At 43.9% G+C, this 17,798-nt stretch overlaps 1 protein-coding gene across 1 annotated transcript in view; it reads left to right on the forward strand.

Moving 5' to 3' along the window:
• ANKRD42 (ankyrin repeat domain 42) overlaps nt 1-17,100 on the forward strand; it is a 28,997-nt gene extending 11,897 nt beyond the window's left edge. Inside the window, exons 8-12 of the mRNA XM_077807670.1 lie at nt 3,011-3,116; nt 3,870-4,039; nt 6,903-7,029; nt 12,726-12,888; nt 17,005-17,100. Coding sequence (XP_077663796.1) covers nt 3,011-3,116; nt 3,870-4,039; nt 6,903-7,029; nt 12,726-12,888; nt 17,005-17,100 — 662 coding nt within the window. The remainder of the gene's footprint in view (nt 1-3,010; nt 3,117-3,869; nt 4,040-6,902; nt 7,030-12,725; nt 12,889-17,004) is intronic.
• The last annotated feature ends 698 nt before the right edge of the window (nt 17,101-17,798 follow it).

Here is a 17,798-nt window from a genome sequence, read left to right on the forward strand (position 1 = left end):
GAGGCATGAAAGTCAGAAATGATTACAAGAAACAAAGTTAAAATGCTGATGCCTAAATTAACAAACTATGTTAAATTCAAAGCACTGTTTTCTCACCACATGCTTTCATCAGTCTCACTGACCAAACTTCTTAGGTTAGGACCCCTTCTCCCTGTATCCAGTGAATGCTTCCTTTGTCGCTTCAGGTGCTGTCAATGAGACATGCAGGGAGAGAGAGTTGGGGTCCTTGAGATATTTGTCCCTCCTTTTTATAGTTTCTGTCCCCCTCTTAAAAAACATGTTCCCTGCTGCTTTTTCCTCACCTGTTTGAGCTTCCTTTGTTTCCCTTCTGGCTTCAGGACTCTGTTTGCCGCTTAAATGCAAATTAAACAGAGCACACATTCCTTTGTTTGAGACAGATCTATTTGCCAACCTCAGTATGGAACGTGTTAACACCATATAGTGGAATCTTATAACTTCACATACAATGTGGACATACACATTTTATCAGGACAATAATGAGCAGCAAATTATGAGTTTTCAAATGATACCTCATAAGGCATACGTTGTACAAAGATTATTACAGTAGTGTGTAGGGTGTGAATATAGGGGTACATTCTCCCACAGTAAGTTATATCCATTTTTGGTGGTGCATGCATGCATAGGTGGGAATTGCTAAAAAATGAGAATAATCAAGTTGAAGTCCAAAAAAAATTTTAAATTTTTAAAAAATTCAACAATTCTAATCTGTTTAGATGTAACTTTTAGAAATATTGTGTATGTAGCTATGGAACTGTACTGTACTGTGAACTGCATCTTTACTTTCTAGGCACTCGAACACTATGGTGATGTGCAATGTACAAAACCACATGATAGACATACGGTAGTACGCTGTGGAGGACTATGATGCTGTATATACAGGGCTATCTAACACATTGCTTTGCAGCAGAGTGATGCAGAAGGTGTGAGCTATTTTTTGCAGTTTGCCTTTAAAGCTCATCCCTCCCCTGTGCAGGGCTGGCCCAAGCTGTTTGCTGGAGCCCAGTCCTCCATGCCCACGCAGGGCTGGCATCGCTGCTCACCCAAGCCCTACCTGCTCCCCACTCGAGCCCTGCCTCTTCCAATGTGCGGGGCTGGCATCACCACTCCCCCCGCCCTGACATTTTTCTCCACACACCACTTTTTTGGCAAAAGTGGGCATTTGTCCCATTTGCTGCAAGTTGGCAGGAGCAAACGGGGAAAATGCCCACTTTTGCCAAAAAAGTCAGGGTAGCTGGGACAGGGCTTAAAAAAGAGACTGTCCTGGCCAAAACGGAACCCTGTGCTTAGATCATAGCTGTCTAGGAGGAGCTGCCTATATACTTGTGGAGCTAGAGGGAGGCACAGAGTGGGTTCTGGCTCTAAAAGAGACAGACACCCCAACCAGTACAGTCTACACAAACAAACTTCCATTACACATTTTCCCTTGCAGACCCTGATTCAACAAAGCACTTGGTCTGTTGACTTCCAATGAGACTATTCATGTGCTTAAAGATAAACAAGTGTTTAAGTGGTTTGCTGAGTCAGGGTCCTACTCTGTTTGTGTTTTCCTTTCTGTGTCCCCTAGGATTATATTATTGTAAATTGTTCTATATCAATCATAAAATCTGTCACTTTCTTTTAAAAACATATTTAATCTTTTCCAGGAATAATTCTCCAGTCCTACAAGGTTTGATTGTAACTCCTCAGATTGATGCTATCCCTAAGGCAAATGTTTTTCTTCTAATATATACTAAAAAATTACCACTTGCTTGATTCAGATCATCCCTTTTGCAGCACTGTTAATTATGAGTCAGATGCCCTACTTCTGACATCATATGCTATGTGGGAAGCTAAAAGAGATGGATTTTCCCTTTGATAACTGTCAATGCTGTAGTTCTCAAAGGGAACCAAGCAAAGCTCTCCTCCCCGCACCCTGATGCCAACGTGTTACTTCATAAACAGGAGCAAGAGAAAGTTGTAAATGGTGTTAACATTTCAGGTCAAGTGTTTGTACCAGCTCTAGATGGGTGAAGGAAAGCCAGTATAAGGAGCAAACAGATGGTATCCCATGACATTGATGGCTAGAAAAACCGTGAAAAGAGAGAAATATTGTAGGGATACAAAGCTATGGTTGGGGAGGACCAAAAAGAATGGAACTGCTTGACATTTCACACTCTCTCTCCAAAAGCCTGCCACCCAGATAAAATAAACATGCACGTGGCAGCTATCATTTGGTGCTTTCTCAGGGGTTGTATTGACATTTGAGAAAAGCATTTGCCCAGATCCTGAAAACAATTTAGGTGCCTAACTTATTGAAATTAATGGGAGTTAGGCACCTAAATGCCTTTGAGGATCTGGGCCTAATCATAACCAGGAGGCATAGTAGATAAATAAGGAACCCGTAAGTAGCATAAAATACCGCACCATAGTTTTAGAACATATGGTAGATCTGCAGCTTCATATTATGCTGCATTGCAAGAGCCATGAGCCAGTAACAGAATTCTCTCCCAGGCAATCAAAGCTCTTGTCCATTCAACACTCATCCTTAGGATACTGTATGGAACCTTTAATGGATGCCCAGTGTTACAGAAGCCATAATACTTCACACAGCTGAGAACATACTTGGGGACACCAGATAATAAGAACCAAACTGACCAGCCTGTAGTGGATGAGCTTAGGTAGTGTACCTTCAGGAGGCATCCTAAGATCAAACTCCAGGCTGATAGCTATGGGGCCAGAACTTTCTCCTGACTTCAGTACCGTTGCACCACTTACAGAACTGAGGATCAGCCAATAACATTTACTTTACATAAAAGAGGAAATGAAAATAAAAACAGGCTTATACTCCGGGGTAGCATTTGGCCCATTATAAACTAATATTTCCATCATAGGTTGCTAGTGACATGTATAAACTATACATACTTTAGAGGGTGTCAAGTCATGTTAGGGAAAAGGCATTTTTGAATAAAAGTGTGTATAATTGACTTTAGTACATATTCTTTTTCCTTAGCTGCTGGACAAGGACACATAAGCTGCTTGCAATGGTTGATTGATATAGGAGCTGATTGTGACATTACGAATGAAGCTGGAGAGACTCCAAAAGACGTAGCCAAAAGGTAGCAGTTCAGATCTCTGAGCTATAATTTATTTGTATAGGGGCTGATTCTGCACTCACTGCTTTTATACGACTGTAACTCTGTTGACTTCAGGTAATGTTACTCCTGATATACATTGGTGTAGGTGAGAGCAGAATCAAGCCCATGAATTTCAACTTTGGGTTAACAGCCTTTTGGCTCTATTGGTGTTGCAAAGGGTTTTATTGAGGGTATTTATATTGTAACTAGAGATGGGTCAAATTCTGTATAAGGCGAGGTGAGACCTGTTTAGTTTAGAAAAGAGAAGATTGAGAGGAGACATGATAGAGGTATACAAAATAATGAACACTGCAGAAGACCAGCTGGCCACTCCTGTTTACCTTTAAATATAATACAGGTGCTTATTTGATTCAAATAAAAGGCAAAATAAATTTAAAATAACTAAAAGGAAATACATTTTTGCACAACTTATTAAACTGTGCAATTAACTGCCACCGGATATTACTGAGGCAGAAGTGTAGCCTCATCAAAATGGTGCAAAACCCATTTTAGCTGGCTGCAGCTTGTGCGCTAGAGGTATAGGCTCCCCTGTGTACCTTAAAGTCCCACATCAACTACCACTGAAGTAAATGGGAGTGTGAAGAACGCACGGGAGCTGCTGCTATTTGACATATATTCAAGTGCGTGTGTTCTAATCAGCAGTGGATCTTGGGCTGCTTTTTCAGAGGTGCGTGTGTTTTTCACTGGCTATGAACTATTGACTGCGTTGTGCAGATTCGCCCAGTTGGCAGCTGCGGAGCTTTTGAGACGGGCAATGGGAGACGATTCTGATGAAGAAATAGATGACAACGATGAAAGGTTTTTCGACAGACATGGTGTGGAAGGGAGCACAGACACCACGGAAGATTTCATTCCAGATGAAGCAAAAAAAAGAGACGCTCGCAGTAAGTTCTGTCTCTCTTTACTGATTCTTCTCTTGAATAGGTGGGAAGGAATGAGAATCCTAGAACAAAATATTTTTAGTTGCAGAGTTGCTCCCTACTGCTGCAGAATCTTTTGTCAGTACCAATGAGCTTTAAAATAAATTGTGGAAATCAAGAAAAATATTTTAATCATGGAAGGATCTGGTCCAAGAGGTAACTATAACAGGACCGCTTGGAAATAGTGACCATAATATGATAACATTTAACATTCCTGTGGTGGGAAGAACACCTCAGCAGTCCAACACTGTGGCATTTAATTTCAGAACGGGGAACTATGCAAAAACGAGGAGGTTAGTTAAACAGAAATTAAAAGGTACAGTGACTAGAGTGAAATCCCTGCAAGCTGCGTGGACACTTTTCAAAGACACCATAATAGAGGCTCAACTTAAATGTATACCCCAAATTAAAAAACACAGTAAAAGAGCTAAAAAAGAGCAACCGTGGCTTAACAGTGAGAGATAAAAAGGCATCTTTTTAAAAAGTGGAAGTCAAATCCTAGTGAGGTAAATAGAAAGGAGCATAAACACTGCCAAATTACATGTAAAAATGTAATAAGAAAAGCCAAAAAGGAGTTTGAAGAACAGATAGCCAAAACCTCAGAAGGTAATAACAAAATGTTTTTTAAGTACATCAGAAGCAGGAAGCCTGCTAAACAACCAGTGGGGCCCCTGGACGATCGAGGTACAAAAGGAGCACTTAAAGATGATAAAGTCATTGTGGAGAAACTAAAAGAATTCTTTGCTTCAGTCTTCCCAGCTGAGGATGTTAGGGAGATTCCCAAACCTGAGCTGTCTTTTGTAGGTGACAAATCTGAGGAATTGTCACAAATTGAAGTGTCACTTGAGGACGTTTTGGAATTAATTGAGAAACTTAACAATAACAAGACACTGGGACCAGATGGCCTTCACCCAAGAGTTCTGAAAGAATTCAAATGTGAAATTGCGGAACTATTAACTATGGTTTGTAACCTGTCCTTTAAATCAGCTTCTGTACCCAGTGACTGGAAGATAGTTAATGTAGCGCCAATATTTAAAAAGGTCTCTAGAGGTGATCCTGGCAATTACAGATCGGTAAGTCTAACGTCAGTACCGGGCAAATTAGTTGAAACAATAGTAAAGAATAAAATTGTCAGACACATAGAAGAACATAAATTGTTGGGCAAAAGTCAACATGGTTTATGTAAAGGGAAATCATGTCTTACTAATCTATTAGAGTTCCTTGAGGGGGTCAACAAACATGTGGACAAGGGAGATCCAGTGGACATAGTGTACTTAGATTTCCAGAAAGCCTTTGACAAGGTCCCTCACCAAAGGCTCTTACTTAAATTAAGTTGTCATGGGATAAGAGGGAAGATCCTTTCATGGACTGAGAACTGGTTAAAAGACAGGGAGCAAAGGGTAGGAATAAATGGTACATTTTCAGAATGGAGAGGGGTAACTAGTGGTGTTCCCCAAGGGTCAGTCCTAGGACCAATCCTATTCAACTTATTCATAAATGATCTGTAGACAGGGATAAACAGTGAGGTGGCAAAGTTTGCAGCTGATACTAAACTGCTCAAGATAGTTGAGAACAAAGCAGACTGTGAGGAACTTCAAAAAGATCTCCCAAAACTAAGTGATTGGGCAACAAAATGGCAAATGAGATTTAATGTGGATAAATGTAAAGTAATGCACATTGGAAAAAAATAACCCCAACTATATATACAATATGATGGGGGCTAATTTAGCTGCAACTATTCAGGAGAAAGATCTTGGAGTCGTCATTGATAGTTCTCTGAAGACGTCCATGCAGTGTGCAGTGGCAGTCGAAAAAGCAAACGGGATGTTAGGAATCATTAAAAAAGGGATAGAGAATAAGGTGGAGAATATCTTATTGCCCTTATATAAATCCATGGTAGGCCCACATCTTGAATATTGTGTACAGATGTGGTCCCCTCATCTCAAAAAAGATATACTGGCATTAGAAAAGGTTCAGAAAAGGGCAACTAAAATGATTAGGGGTTTGGAATGGGTCCCATATGAGGAGAGATTAAAGAGGCTAGGACTTTTCGGCTCGGAAAGGAGGAGACTAAGGGGGGGATATGATAGAGGTATATAAAATCATGAGTGATGTGGAGAAAGTGAATAAGGAAAAGTTATTTACTTTTGTTCCCATAATATAAGAACTAGGGGCCACCAAATGAAATTAATGGGCAGCAGGTTTAAAACAAATAAAAGGAAGTTCTTCTTCACACAGTGCACGGTCAACCTGTGGAACTCCTTGCCTGAGGAGGTTGTGAAGGCTAGGACTATAACAGGGTTTAAAAGAGAATTGGATAAATTCATGGAGGTTAAGTCCATTAATGGCTATTAGCCAGGATGGGTAAGGAATGGTGTCCCTAGCCTCTGTTTGTCAGAGGGTGGAGATGGATGGCAGGAGAGAGATCACTAGATCATTACCTGTTAGGTTCACTCCCTCTGGGGCACCTGGCATTGGCCACTGTCGGCTGACAGGATACTGGGCTGGATGGACCTCTGGTCTGACCCAATATGGCCATTCTTATGTTCTTAAGTTAGAACAGAAGATAATTTAGGTCAATCTAGTCCATCTCTGGAAAGCCAGCACAGGATTGTTCCTTACAGTATTTTTTTGAGTGATGTGTCTGATGTAGTTTTAAATCTATTCAGTAATGGTGATTCTGCTACTTTCTTTGGGAGATTGTTCCACAGTCTAATAGAGCCCACTGCGAAAAAACATCTCCCAACCTTCAGAAAACCAAGCTTCTTCACGCACATCCTCATGTTAGCTACCCAGTCTGCTACCCAGTTAGCTGTCTGTCTTGCAGTCAGAGCCTACCAAAAGATTGAAAAACTTCGGCAACTTCTAGAAATTGCCTACAGCAACTACAAACAGCTGGGAGGAATAACTGTAGAGGAGAGGAAGAAGAAGAAAGAAGAAAGGGACGCTGAAAAGTAAGATTCAATTAACTCTGTAATGTTTGTAAAATCTGTGGAGATCCATGGATGCAAGGAGCTAGATGAATGCAATGTATTAGTGTTACTTAATATTGTATTTATTTATTATGTTTCAAATGCAGAACCTATGGTTAAGAACTTAGATGGCTACTAGGTCTGAAAAACCTCAGCAAAGGCATACTTGGGCTTCTAGCCACTTCCATAATGTTTACCTGATTCCCCAGTGTCTCATTACTATACAGAAGTGTTCTGTTAAATGGTTTAAAGGAAGTGCAATATTGTCTTGCTATGATTTTGGAATATTAAATGGCGGTGTCACTTTTTGTAGGTTATTTCAACTTCCTCCTGGACACCTGGCTACTTACCGTTGTCCAAGGCCCAGAGTTTTAAAGGTAGTTACGCATGGCTCCACTCAGTGTCATTGTCAAAAGTGATGTGGGCACTTAGGATCCTATGTCCCAGGTGCAAAGCAGTACCTAAATACCTTTAAAATCTGGGCCTGAATCCCTGCAGATCCACTGTCCCTCTCTCTCTCTCTCTGTTACAGTCTGTTGGGATCCCCGAGCCAATGCCTCTTGTTAGTCACTGATAAAAGGTGCGTGTTTGGGAAAGAACTGACTTACAGCGGGATAGCAGATGGATAGCAGGGCTGGCAGAGACTCTGTTGCTTTGGGGGGAGCAAAAGATGTCACCAGTGGGATTAAAAGTATTAACTTAAAACTTTAAAGGATATGACTCAACGGACTGCTAACAGGGTCCCTTTCAGCTCTAAGTCAGTGTTCAAATCCATCCATCCCAGGTTGGTAGTGAGCGAAAAGGCATGACTATCTTGTTTGGCTTGTGAAAAATGAATTTGTATTTTCAGTCCAGTTGCATCCACATCACAAAAGCCGCCATTACAACTGGCACTGATTGGTTCCTTTACTGACAATATCTGCAGAGTAACCAAGGACTGAATGGGCATATGGAGACTATACTGTCTCCATACAAAGGATTCCTCCATGGATATTTCAAGACATGCTGGCCGAGCAGTGCGGGGAAAGCTTGCCCTTGCTATTGCCTCCATGGCCAGTGACCTTTATTCTCGAGGGCTGTTAATTCCTGGCTTTTCTAAATTCACTCCAATGGCTTTTCAGTGCCCACTCGCACATTTTAAAATGTTTTGTTTTATAAATGGTTGGGGTGAAATAGACAAGCAAAGGAGCCACTCAGGACATATTTCAGGACATATTTCCCCCTTGTCAGCATATAGACTTGGCAACAATCTGGCTCCTTCTGTTCAACACTTGTCAGCAAGGCACTTGGCATCAGGATACCTGCCCCAAGTTCCCAGCCCCAAATATCATAGTGGCAGAGCAAGTCACTTATGGCCTGATTTTCAGACATGCTGAGTATCTGCACTTCGCTTGATTTCAGTGGGAACTGTGGATGCACAGCATACCTGACAGGCAGGCAAACTCTCATGTCTTCCTTCTGTAAAATGGGGATAATACTTACTATATTTCTTCCCTGTTTAAATTTACAGAGCCTGTGTGTTTCTAACGTACACCAGTGTGATTGTGTTGATTCATGGTTGCGTGAGGGAGAACAGACTCAGACCGGACGTTTCAGTTTGACATTAGACAGCTGGTCACAATAAGAATGACAGGATATGAAATGTGAATGTCTAAACTGGAAAAGGGATTGCTTAGTAGCTCTTGCTGCAGCTTCACCCATAGTAAACCACATGCACATTTTGGTTCATCTTTGAATCTCTTCCTTCATTTGGGATTTAGCTTTAGACTTGGAAACAGTTTAAGGGAACCATCTACTGCCATGCAAGGTCTGCCACCTGAGCGCCCATTGTTTAAGGAACCTGTTTGGAAGAACCTTCACCATTTTGTATGAACCTTTTGGTTCTGCAGTTATTTTTCTTGTCCTGTTAGTTGTGGCCAGGAGCTGAGCATGTAGCCTGGCAGGTACTTCTAAGGCTCCCAAACTCTTTACTAAGACAACCCATCAACGGCATTTTGTCCCTTTTGGGGACCCATCATTACCCGTTTCTCTCCCACCACAGCCTAGCCTCCAAGGCCTCTGCTCGACTTCCCCCAGGCCCACCTGTTTCTGCAGTCCCCCTCTCCCTGCAGCTGGGCTGTGATTGCTACCAGGCTGCTGACTATCCACTCGCTTCCTCCCTGCTGTTGCTGCTCAGGGGAAGTGAGAGCAGCGGGATGCGGGCAGCTGTGCAGAGGAAGTGGCCAAAGCCAATGACAGGACAGTCAACAGCCTATCCCTGCCTGTGCGTGCCTAGGAGGCACTTCCTCCACGCTCCTGCTGCCCAGTCCCACTCCTCACGCGAAATGAGAGCACACGGGGAGAGCAACACCTAGACCAGGGGTGGCCAAACTGTGGCTCTTTTACTGTTAAAGTGTGGCTCACAGAGCCACCCCATGCACCCCCAATTCTCCACCTACCAGACCTGGGGGGCAGGGGGAGCTTGGGACCTTTGCCTTGCAGTGGGGTGGTGGGGTAGGGGCTTCTGCTGAGTGGAGAGGTGGGGCTCGGGCTTCTGCCCCATGGGGTGCACGTGCTGGGGCTTGGTACTTCAGCTGCTGCGGGGCTGAGGTCCCAAACCCCGGCAGGCACACCCCAGCTCTCGAACTTCTGAAGATTTGTTGTATGCAGCTCCGAGGGTCAGGAAGTTTGGCCACTCCTGACCTAGACCCTTCCTGCAACCTACTGTTTGGGTAACACTGCTTTATAGGCTGTCAGGTCTGCTCCAGTGTGTGGGATGATGTTGCCCTCTAGTGGTTGGTCTATGTTGAGTATAAACTTTAGTACTAGTCTGCTGCCAGCGAAGGGTTATTGTCCTTCTGCTCGGGCCTGTGATGACAGCCGATGGTTCTGAGTGACTTATCGCCCATGCACGTGATTTAGTCTTTACGTATGTAACCCTTCTGCCAGGTGGTGTTGATAGCAACAAGGGCCAGGTTCAACGCCAAGGCATTTCTCCTAACAACAGAAAATAGAACCGGCTTGAGCCCCCACCCAGCAATCTGGAAAACCAACCAGAACCCCCAGCTGCCTCTAAGCGTCAGTACTTCCCCTCTCACAAGCACTGAGTCTGTGTATCGCAAAGAAAATTTTTAATAAAAAGGGAAAAGGAACCCAGCATTACTTTGAGAAAACCCCACAGCCACGATTCAAAACCCCAGGACCATGGGCAAACACCCACCCCAGACTACGTTGGGCAGTGTCCTTTGCTTCAGTCTCTCACCTTGTGGTGTGAAAGTCTGACATCCAAATGTTCCTCTAACATGCCACTGCCCTCTCCCTCCACTGCACCCCACTCACAGTTGCTGTCCTTGGTCAGCAAAGATCCAGAGTTCAGGGGTGTGTTCATGTGAGTTCACCTCCCATCCCGAGATGGGGTGAGGGGAAGATATGGAGCGATGTCTCTGTGCTGACATCGCCGCGGTTCACTCTGCTGTCATTGCTGGCTGCTGTTGGCTGCTCTCTGACCCCACTGTCAGTCTCTGCCTCTGCTGGCCGCTGTTCTTCTGCCTCTTCACGTTCTGAAGTTCCACCACTTAACCCAGCTCTCCATGATGTCAGCAGGTAGCGGGGAATCTCACTGCTAGAGCAGGCTGTCCAGTCTCTTTCACCACACCATTGTCCCACACCAGATCTAAGGCTATATCTAGACTATCACTTGTATTGGCAAAGCTTATGTTGCTCAAGGGTGTGGAAAAAACATCCCTTGAGCAACATAAGTTTCGCCAGCATAAGTGGTACTATACACAGCGCTGTGTTGGTAGGAGAGCTTCTCCTGCTGACGTAGCTACCGTGGGGGTGGTTTTATTATGTCAACAGGAGAGCTCTTTCTCATTGGCACAGAGCAGCTACAGGAGAGATCTGACAGCGGTGCACCTGCATCAGCACAGCTGTGATGCTGTAGGCTCTCTAGCATAGACATAGCCTAAGTGATTTCAGCTCCAGTGATTACAGAACAAAACAAGGTTCTCAGCTGAGTCTAATCAGTTCTGTCTTTAAACAGTGGAGAGATGAGAGGAGGGTCAACTGGTGTCTAAAACTCCTGAGGCAGAGCCAACACCGCCAGGTAGAAACACCTCTCCCTACTCTCTCTCCACTTCACTGGGGTTTATCCCTACCCCCTGCTTAACGAGTGAGGTTCAATTTAGGGTGACCCCCTCAATCAGGGGCAGGTTAAGTACAGTTCTGATGCCCTTTACTCGTACAATAAGAATAACAACATTTCATTACTCCTGGTTTCAATACGTCAGTGCTTTAACAGAGGCAATATCGTATTGCCTCTATGTAAATCCATGGTACGCTCACATCTTGAATACTGCGTGCAGATGTGGTCATCCCACCTCAAAAAAGATATATTGGAATTGGAAAAGGTTCAGGAAAGGGCAACAAAAATGATTAGGGGTATGGAATAGCTTTCATCTGAGAGATTAATAAGACTGGGACTTCTTAGCTTGCAAAAGAGACAACTAAGGGGGGATATGATACAGGTCTATAAAATCATGACTGGTGTGGAGAAAGTAAATAAGGAAGTGTTATTTACTCCATCTCATAACACAAGAACCAGGGGTCACCAAATGAAATTAAGAGGCAGGAGGTTTAAAACAAACAAAAGGAAGTATTTTTTTCACACAATGCACAGTCAACCTGTGGAACTCTTTGCCTGAGGCTGTTGTGAAGGCCAAGACTATAACAGGATTCAAAAAACCAACAAACCAGCCAACCTAGATAAGTTCCTTGAGGATAGGTCCATCAATGGCTATTAGCCAGGATGTGTAGAGATGCAAAACCATGCTCTGAAATGTCCCTAGTCTCTGTTTGCCAGAAGCTGGGAATTGGAACAGGGGATGGATCACTTGATGACTACCTGTTCTGTTCATACCCTCAGAAGCACCTGGAATTGGCCACTGTCAGAAGACAGGAAACTGGGCTAGATGGACCACTGGTCTGACCCAGTATGGCCGATCTTATGTAAAGTGATTTGTAACTCATCACCAGTTAAAATTGATCACTTTGGCAAAGCAGCTCCATCGGCTGCATTCCTAGTTGGAATAGGTGTGTTTACGTAAATACGGTCCGTTCCTCAAGTCTTCTCCCCACAGCTCATCACTAGATGTCAGGGAAGAGTTCATTCAGACCCTGCTTACATCTATGTAGACCTGGCTTGTTACAGCAGCAAAGAGCTTCTCTCTCTTCTCCCCACCTAGTGCAGTAGCTGAGCAGGATTCCAATTTAGAGTTCTCCAGGGTGCGAGGTCATGCACTGGCTAATTGTGTAGTTTTTCCTCCATAGTCCCAAAGAGATTTCACACTCATTGGAGCAGGGAGCATGTCTCCATTAAACTCTTTTACAACACAGAGCACACTATTAGTGCTTAAATAATCATCTTAGCTGATAAAAGGCCACCAAAGTTTGGAATATGGCCTTCCTGTACTTATGCTAGTGTTAGCAGCAGGTGCTGGGGACCCAGTACTCCTTTCTGGAGCAGCAGGAAGGGCAGTTCCAGGTGTATCACCCCCAGGCCTCCATAAGCTATCTTGCCTTGTAGCATCAGGATAGTGCCTGGACCCTCCTTTTGGGCCACACAGAGTAACAGAGACAGGAGCTGACATGGTTAACAGCATTTCATCAGAGTTGGCTTGCCTGATTTTTGCGTTTGGCAGGATGGTTAGAGAACTGGAGGCCCAGCTGGAGTACGAGCGTGTCCGTCGAGAGAAGCTGGAGCGTCAGCTAGATGAATACCGAGCAGAGACAAGCCACCTTAAAGAGTGTCTGGAGAAACTGCAGCTCACACCCACCATCTCAGGGATGAGTGTCTGCCCTCAGGTGACTGCTTTGGGGAACGTGTGAAAAACAACATGAAAAGGTATAAGGTTCATTAGCAACATATAGCTCCGTTGCTGCAAAGACACCAGCAGCATCTGTTGTGTCCACCTGGGTCAGCATCTCCGAAGAGCAAAGAGGATGCTCAGACAGAAAGGATTGCTCTTCCTTACAGCCACCACTTGTAGCCGGACAGGTGCACAGCTTACTTCCTTGATGTTAGTATTGGCCATAGGCCTGGACCCAACCCCCTAGATATGAACAACATTGAACTCTGGTACATGATAATTGCCCCACAGGCTGCTTCAGAAAATGCGGGGAAAAAAGCCAACTCCCCTCGTCCCCAACAACAACAGACAATTATGTAGGAGCCCTGGCATATAGCACAGAATCCACCCCTTGCGACAGAACTCTTGTCCACAGTCCTTGCTTTCTGCCCCCTTTTCCCCATAGTTTCTAGCCCTGCAGGCAAAGAAAACCTTTCCCACAAAAACAGAGTTATAAATCTTTGCGGTTTTGTATTCTGGAGCACATAGACAGCCTGCCACACCAGCTAAGTCAGGTGTGAACTGCTTCAATGTCTTAACTCTGAAGCCAGTGGTGGCAATTTAAATTTCAACATTAACTATTTCAGTAGTGGTTAGTGTAACAGAAAAACAAAGATAATGTGTTTACTGCATAATCCCAAATCTGTCTTCTCAGGTAGCCAAAGCCCCAGCACTCCCCATTCAGGCAGCTTAAAGCTCCAGCTTCCTCCCACCAACTATAGAGGAGTTCGCAAAAAGAAAAGGAGTACTTGTGGCACCTTAGAGACTAACCAATTTATCTGAGCATAAGCTTTCGTGAGCTACAGCTCACTTCATCAGATGCATACTGTGGAAAGTGTAGAAGATCTTTTTATACACACAAAGCATGAAAAAATACCTCCCCTCACCCCACTCTCCTGCTGGTAATAGGAGAGTGGGGTGGGAGGAGATATTTTTTCATGCTTTGTGTGTATATTAAAAGATCTTCTACACTTTCCACAGTATGCATCCGATGAAGTGAGCTGTAGCTCACGAAAGCTTATGCTCAAATAAATTGGTTAGTCTCTAAGGTGCCACAAGTACTCCTTTTCTTTTTGCAAATACAGACTAACACGGCTGTTACTCTAAAACCTGTCATTATAGAGGAGTTATGCATTTTCAATACAACATTCTGCAAAGCAATGAGAACTGAAGGGTCAGGAATAGGGTAAACTAAATAGACCACAGCCACATTCCCAGCTGCCACCTCTCCTGTTTGCCTGCTAAGGAGGAATAAAGTACTCTCATCCCCAGGGACCGAAGGGCTAAGTACTACCCCTCTGTAGCTTCACTACTGTTTTGTGTGCACATATCCTTGCCTGAAACTTGCCAGCAGAGTTCCACATATATAAATGAACCCCTAGTTTAAATCTTCCACTGCCATCTGCTGGCCAGAGGCTAATATTACATCACAATTGCAGTTAGGAATATTCAGTTATTTTCTGTAAATCACATTTAATTCATTGGTGTCAGAGTAGCAGCCGTGTTAGTTTGTATTCGCAAAAAGAAAAGGAGTACTTGGCACCTTAGAGACTAACCAATTTATTTGACCATAAGCTTTCACTTCTATAATATTATTGGTATATTATAGCACCTAGGATTCTGAGGCATGGATCAGGACCCCATGGTGCTAGGCGCTGCACAGACACAGAACAAAAGACAGTCCCTGCCCCAAAGAGCCTATAATCTATCTATAAGAAAGAGACAACAACAGGGGGATACAGACAGATGGGGGAATCACAAGGAAACAATGAGACAGTTTTTCTCCGCATGATAGCTAGTGGTCTCAACTCACCAGCACCCCAATCTTTGTCAAGCATCAATACGCAATTTCATGCTGGTGCCTGATTAACAGCATCAGAGACAGAGTTCTTCATTTACCCACAAGGCAGCTATTGCACAGACTGCAGCAGCAGAAGCTTTCCCACAGTGCTCTGTCCCAGGCCTCAGCCCTAACTTGGAGCTGCCCACTGTTTCTTGTGGTGAGACGTTAGCTCAGTCTCCATGGGTCTCTGTCTATGGCCTCTGGTGAGACTGGCAGCAAGACTGGGCAATTAAAAAGGAGTGGGTTTTATGTGGAAATGCCACTCATGTCATAGCCACTGAGGGCTATAAAATTGCTCCATGTCTGTGCCCAACCCTAATCTCTGTCTCCTTCAATCTCATGATGCCACAGGCCCCATTCATAACTGCATTCAGCCAACTGCATAACCTGCAATCATAACTGTCCCATTTCTCACTAACCCCCAGGCTTTCTATCTCATAGCTAATCCCACATCTATTCAACTAGCTTCTCTCAACACTACTCTCTTTATGAGTGCTTCTACTCCCCTCACGCCCTCCTCCCGTCTCCTGCTTCATGGCTGCTTCCCCCCTTCTCTCCCTCACCCATGGCTGCTCCCACACAACTGCCCCTGACCTTTGCATCCCATCTAAGCTCCTCTCCTTGCCTGCTGCCCCCTCCCCCCAGTGCTGCTGAAAAGCCATCACTTTCTGCTTCCATGACCCAACCCCGGGGCATTGGCTAGGACATCAGCTCACCAGGGAGTTTTGGAAAACCTGGGGCTACTCTAGCAGCTGCATCAGTCCATTTCACTCAATACAGCTACATGAGGGGTATATTTTACTCCCTTATATCAGTTCTCTGAAAGGGCACAATTGGGCTGCAGTTTAACAGTGGTAGCCACTTCAATAGCTTCTCAGACAGGGGAGCGGAAACTTCTTTCACTGAGGCAGATTCATTTTCAAATCCATCTCTGCATCAGGCAGAGGGGTCCTTTCTGGTTTCATACTGCTATGCTCCACAAGAGGACTCTGCCACCTCTAACCCACATCAGAGGTGAGCGATTGAGCTTTCATCTTTGGAATTTCCCATCTCCTCCTGCTTGGCTTCAGAATTAAAACCAATGTAGATGGCAATGGAGACAATCCCAAGTACTGCAGTAAACCAGGGCAGCATTGCTAGCATCTTGTCCGACCCCGTAAATGTCGGCATGCTGTACCTTGACTAAAGTACCACATTTGTATTCTTTGTATTATCCATAGCCTCATGAATCAAAATGTCACAATGCTACCTGTGAAATCGATATTCTTGCTATTATTTCATTTTGATATACACCTGACTCAACTTTCAGGGGTATTTCCGGCTCCACTAACATTGAGGGATTGGGTGCTTGCGCTGGTTTAATAGAGACTGCTTAAGGCCCCAGTTCTATTTCAGTCTCTGGGATACGCAGAGTTAATGCAATCTCTGAGTGCCACACAAACCTCCCTGTTGTCCCCACTCAGCAATTGACCTTCTCACTTAAAAGATGCACACAAAAAAAGAAAGCAGGTAATTTTTCAGAAAGTTCCCAAACGTCTACAGTATTTTAAGTGCATCTAATGAAAAGAACAAGCTTGGGTTTGAAATTGAGACTTGGTTGTTAACAACAAACACCAAAGTATTAATGACTGTTCAGAAAAAAGTGTTACGTCTGTGGCACTTACAGAATACTCTGCAAGCTTCTTGGTGCCCTGCGGACAGCACTGAACCACACCACAGCTGAAATAAAAGTTCTGTTCAGTTTGCACCACTACACTTTTTCAAGTCTTCACCCCTCTCTTAAAACAAATGACAGGAGCATGAAGCTGAACATCTGTGAGCTGTAGATGTATCTATCCCAGAAAGGGAGTGTTGTCTAATAGGGAGGTGGCACCTCAATCTGCTTCATGCCTCACCTTAGGCAAATAGTGGGGGGGCAGGCAGATCAGATCAGCTAGTTAGGGGTGAAGACATTGCTGGCAGGGGTGGTAAGGGTGGCTGGAGGGGAAGAAGGAAAGAAAAGTGAGATATAAGAAAACGGTCATTCCAGTGGCTTGTTTTCCAAACTACAGGCTCAATAACTGAGTGTTAGAATAAGCCATGATCCTGGCTATTACTATATATCTTATCCTGTAAGACAGCATTTTGTGACTTTACAAAGGAGTTTATGTGGTTTAAAATCCTCCCTTGCTAAGGAAGCAGGTGTAGGTGAGTGACTGAAGTTTAATGGCTTTTATATTCTCTTTTTAGGAAGGCGAGGCTGCCTCTAATTTAGGCAAAGAGAAAAAGAAAATGAAGAAAAAGCCACCAGGCAGCCCCGGCGGAGTGTTTGTAAGACGATACTGAGGTGCGAATTGAGAGTTGCTGTTTTGTATCCATCTTGTCAGACTGACAGAGTTAGAGAAGGGTGTTCACATAGGAAATGCAACGCTAAGAGTGACAGGACAGGGCCACATCAGACAATATTGCCATGAGCTAAACTCATGCCAAACAAGGGTTAACTTTCAGAGAGGAATAAAAGGTATCTGTGTAAGTCACATTTCACAGGAGGGAGTGGAAATGTTATGTAATAGCACTACCTTGACACTTGTAGAAGACAACCCTCAAGGTCCTACAGAAGTGTGCATATAGTATATTTACAGCTTAATGCTGTACATCACGTATGGTTTCCGATCTTTGTGGTTTTAACTAGCTATGTACCAGTTTCTTTGCTTAAAGATAAATCTTATTGTGGAAAGAGACACTGTTTTCTGCAATGGTGATTTTTTTTTTTTCCTTTTTATATTGGCACAGGGTAGTGACTAATTAGCAAATCATATAGGGTAAAATTTTCAAGAGCACTTAATTTTTCAGAAGTGAGCTAGGCTCCTAAGGCCCCTGGACTTTCAATGAAAATTAGGAGCTTTTGAAAATTTTATCCATAATAAGTGGTTTTCATCATATACTCAGAAGAGATAAATGCGTTAAGTACTTCTGCAAAGACTTGCTCTAACTGAACCTCCAGACCAAGTATTCTTGTTTATCCAAACTCTTCCATGTCTTTC

This window comes from Eretmochelys imbricata, chromosome 1 (assembly GCF_965152235.1).
Source record: "Eretmochelys imbricata isolate rEreImb1 chromosome 1, rEreImb1.hap1, whole genome shotgun sequence".
Classification (NCBI taxonomy): domain Eukaryota; kingdom Metazoa; phylum Chordata; order Testudines; family Cheloniidae; genus Eretmochelys; species Eretmochelys imbricata.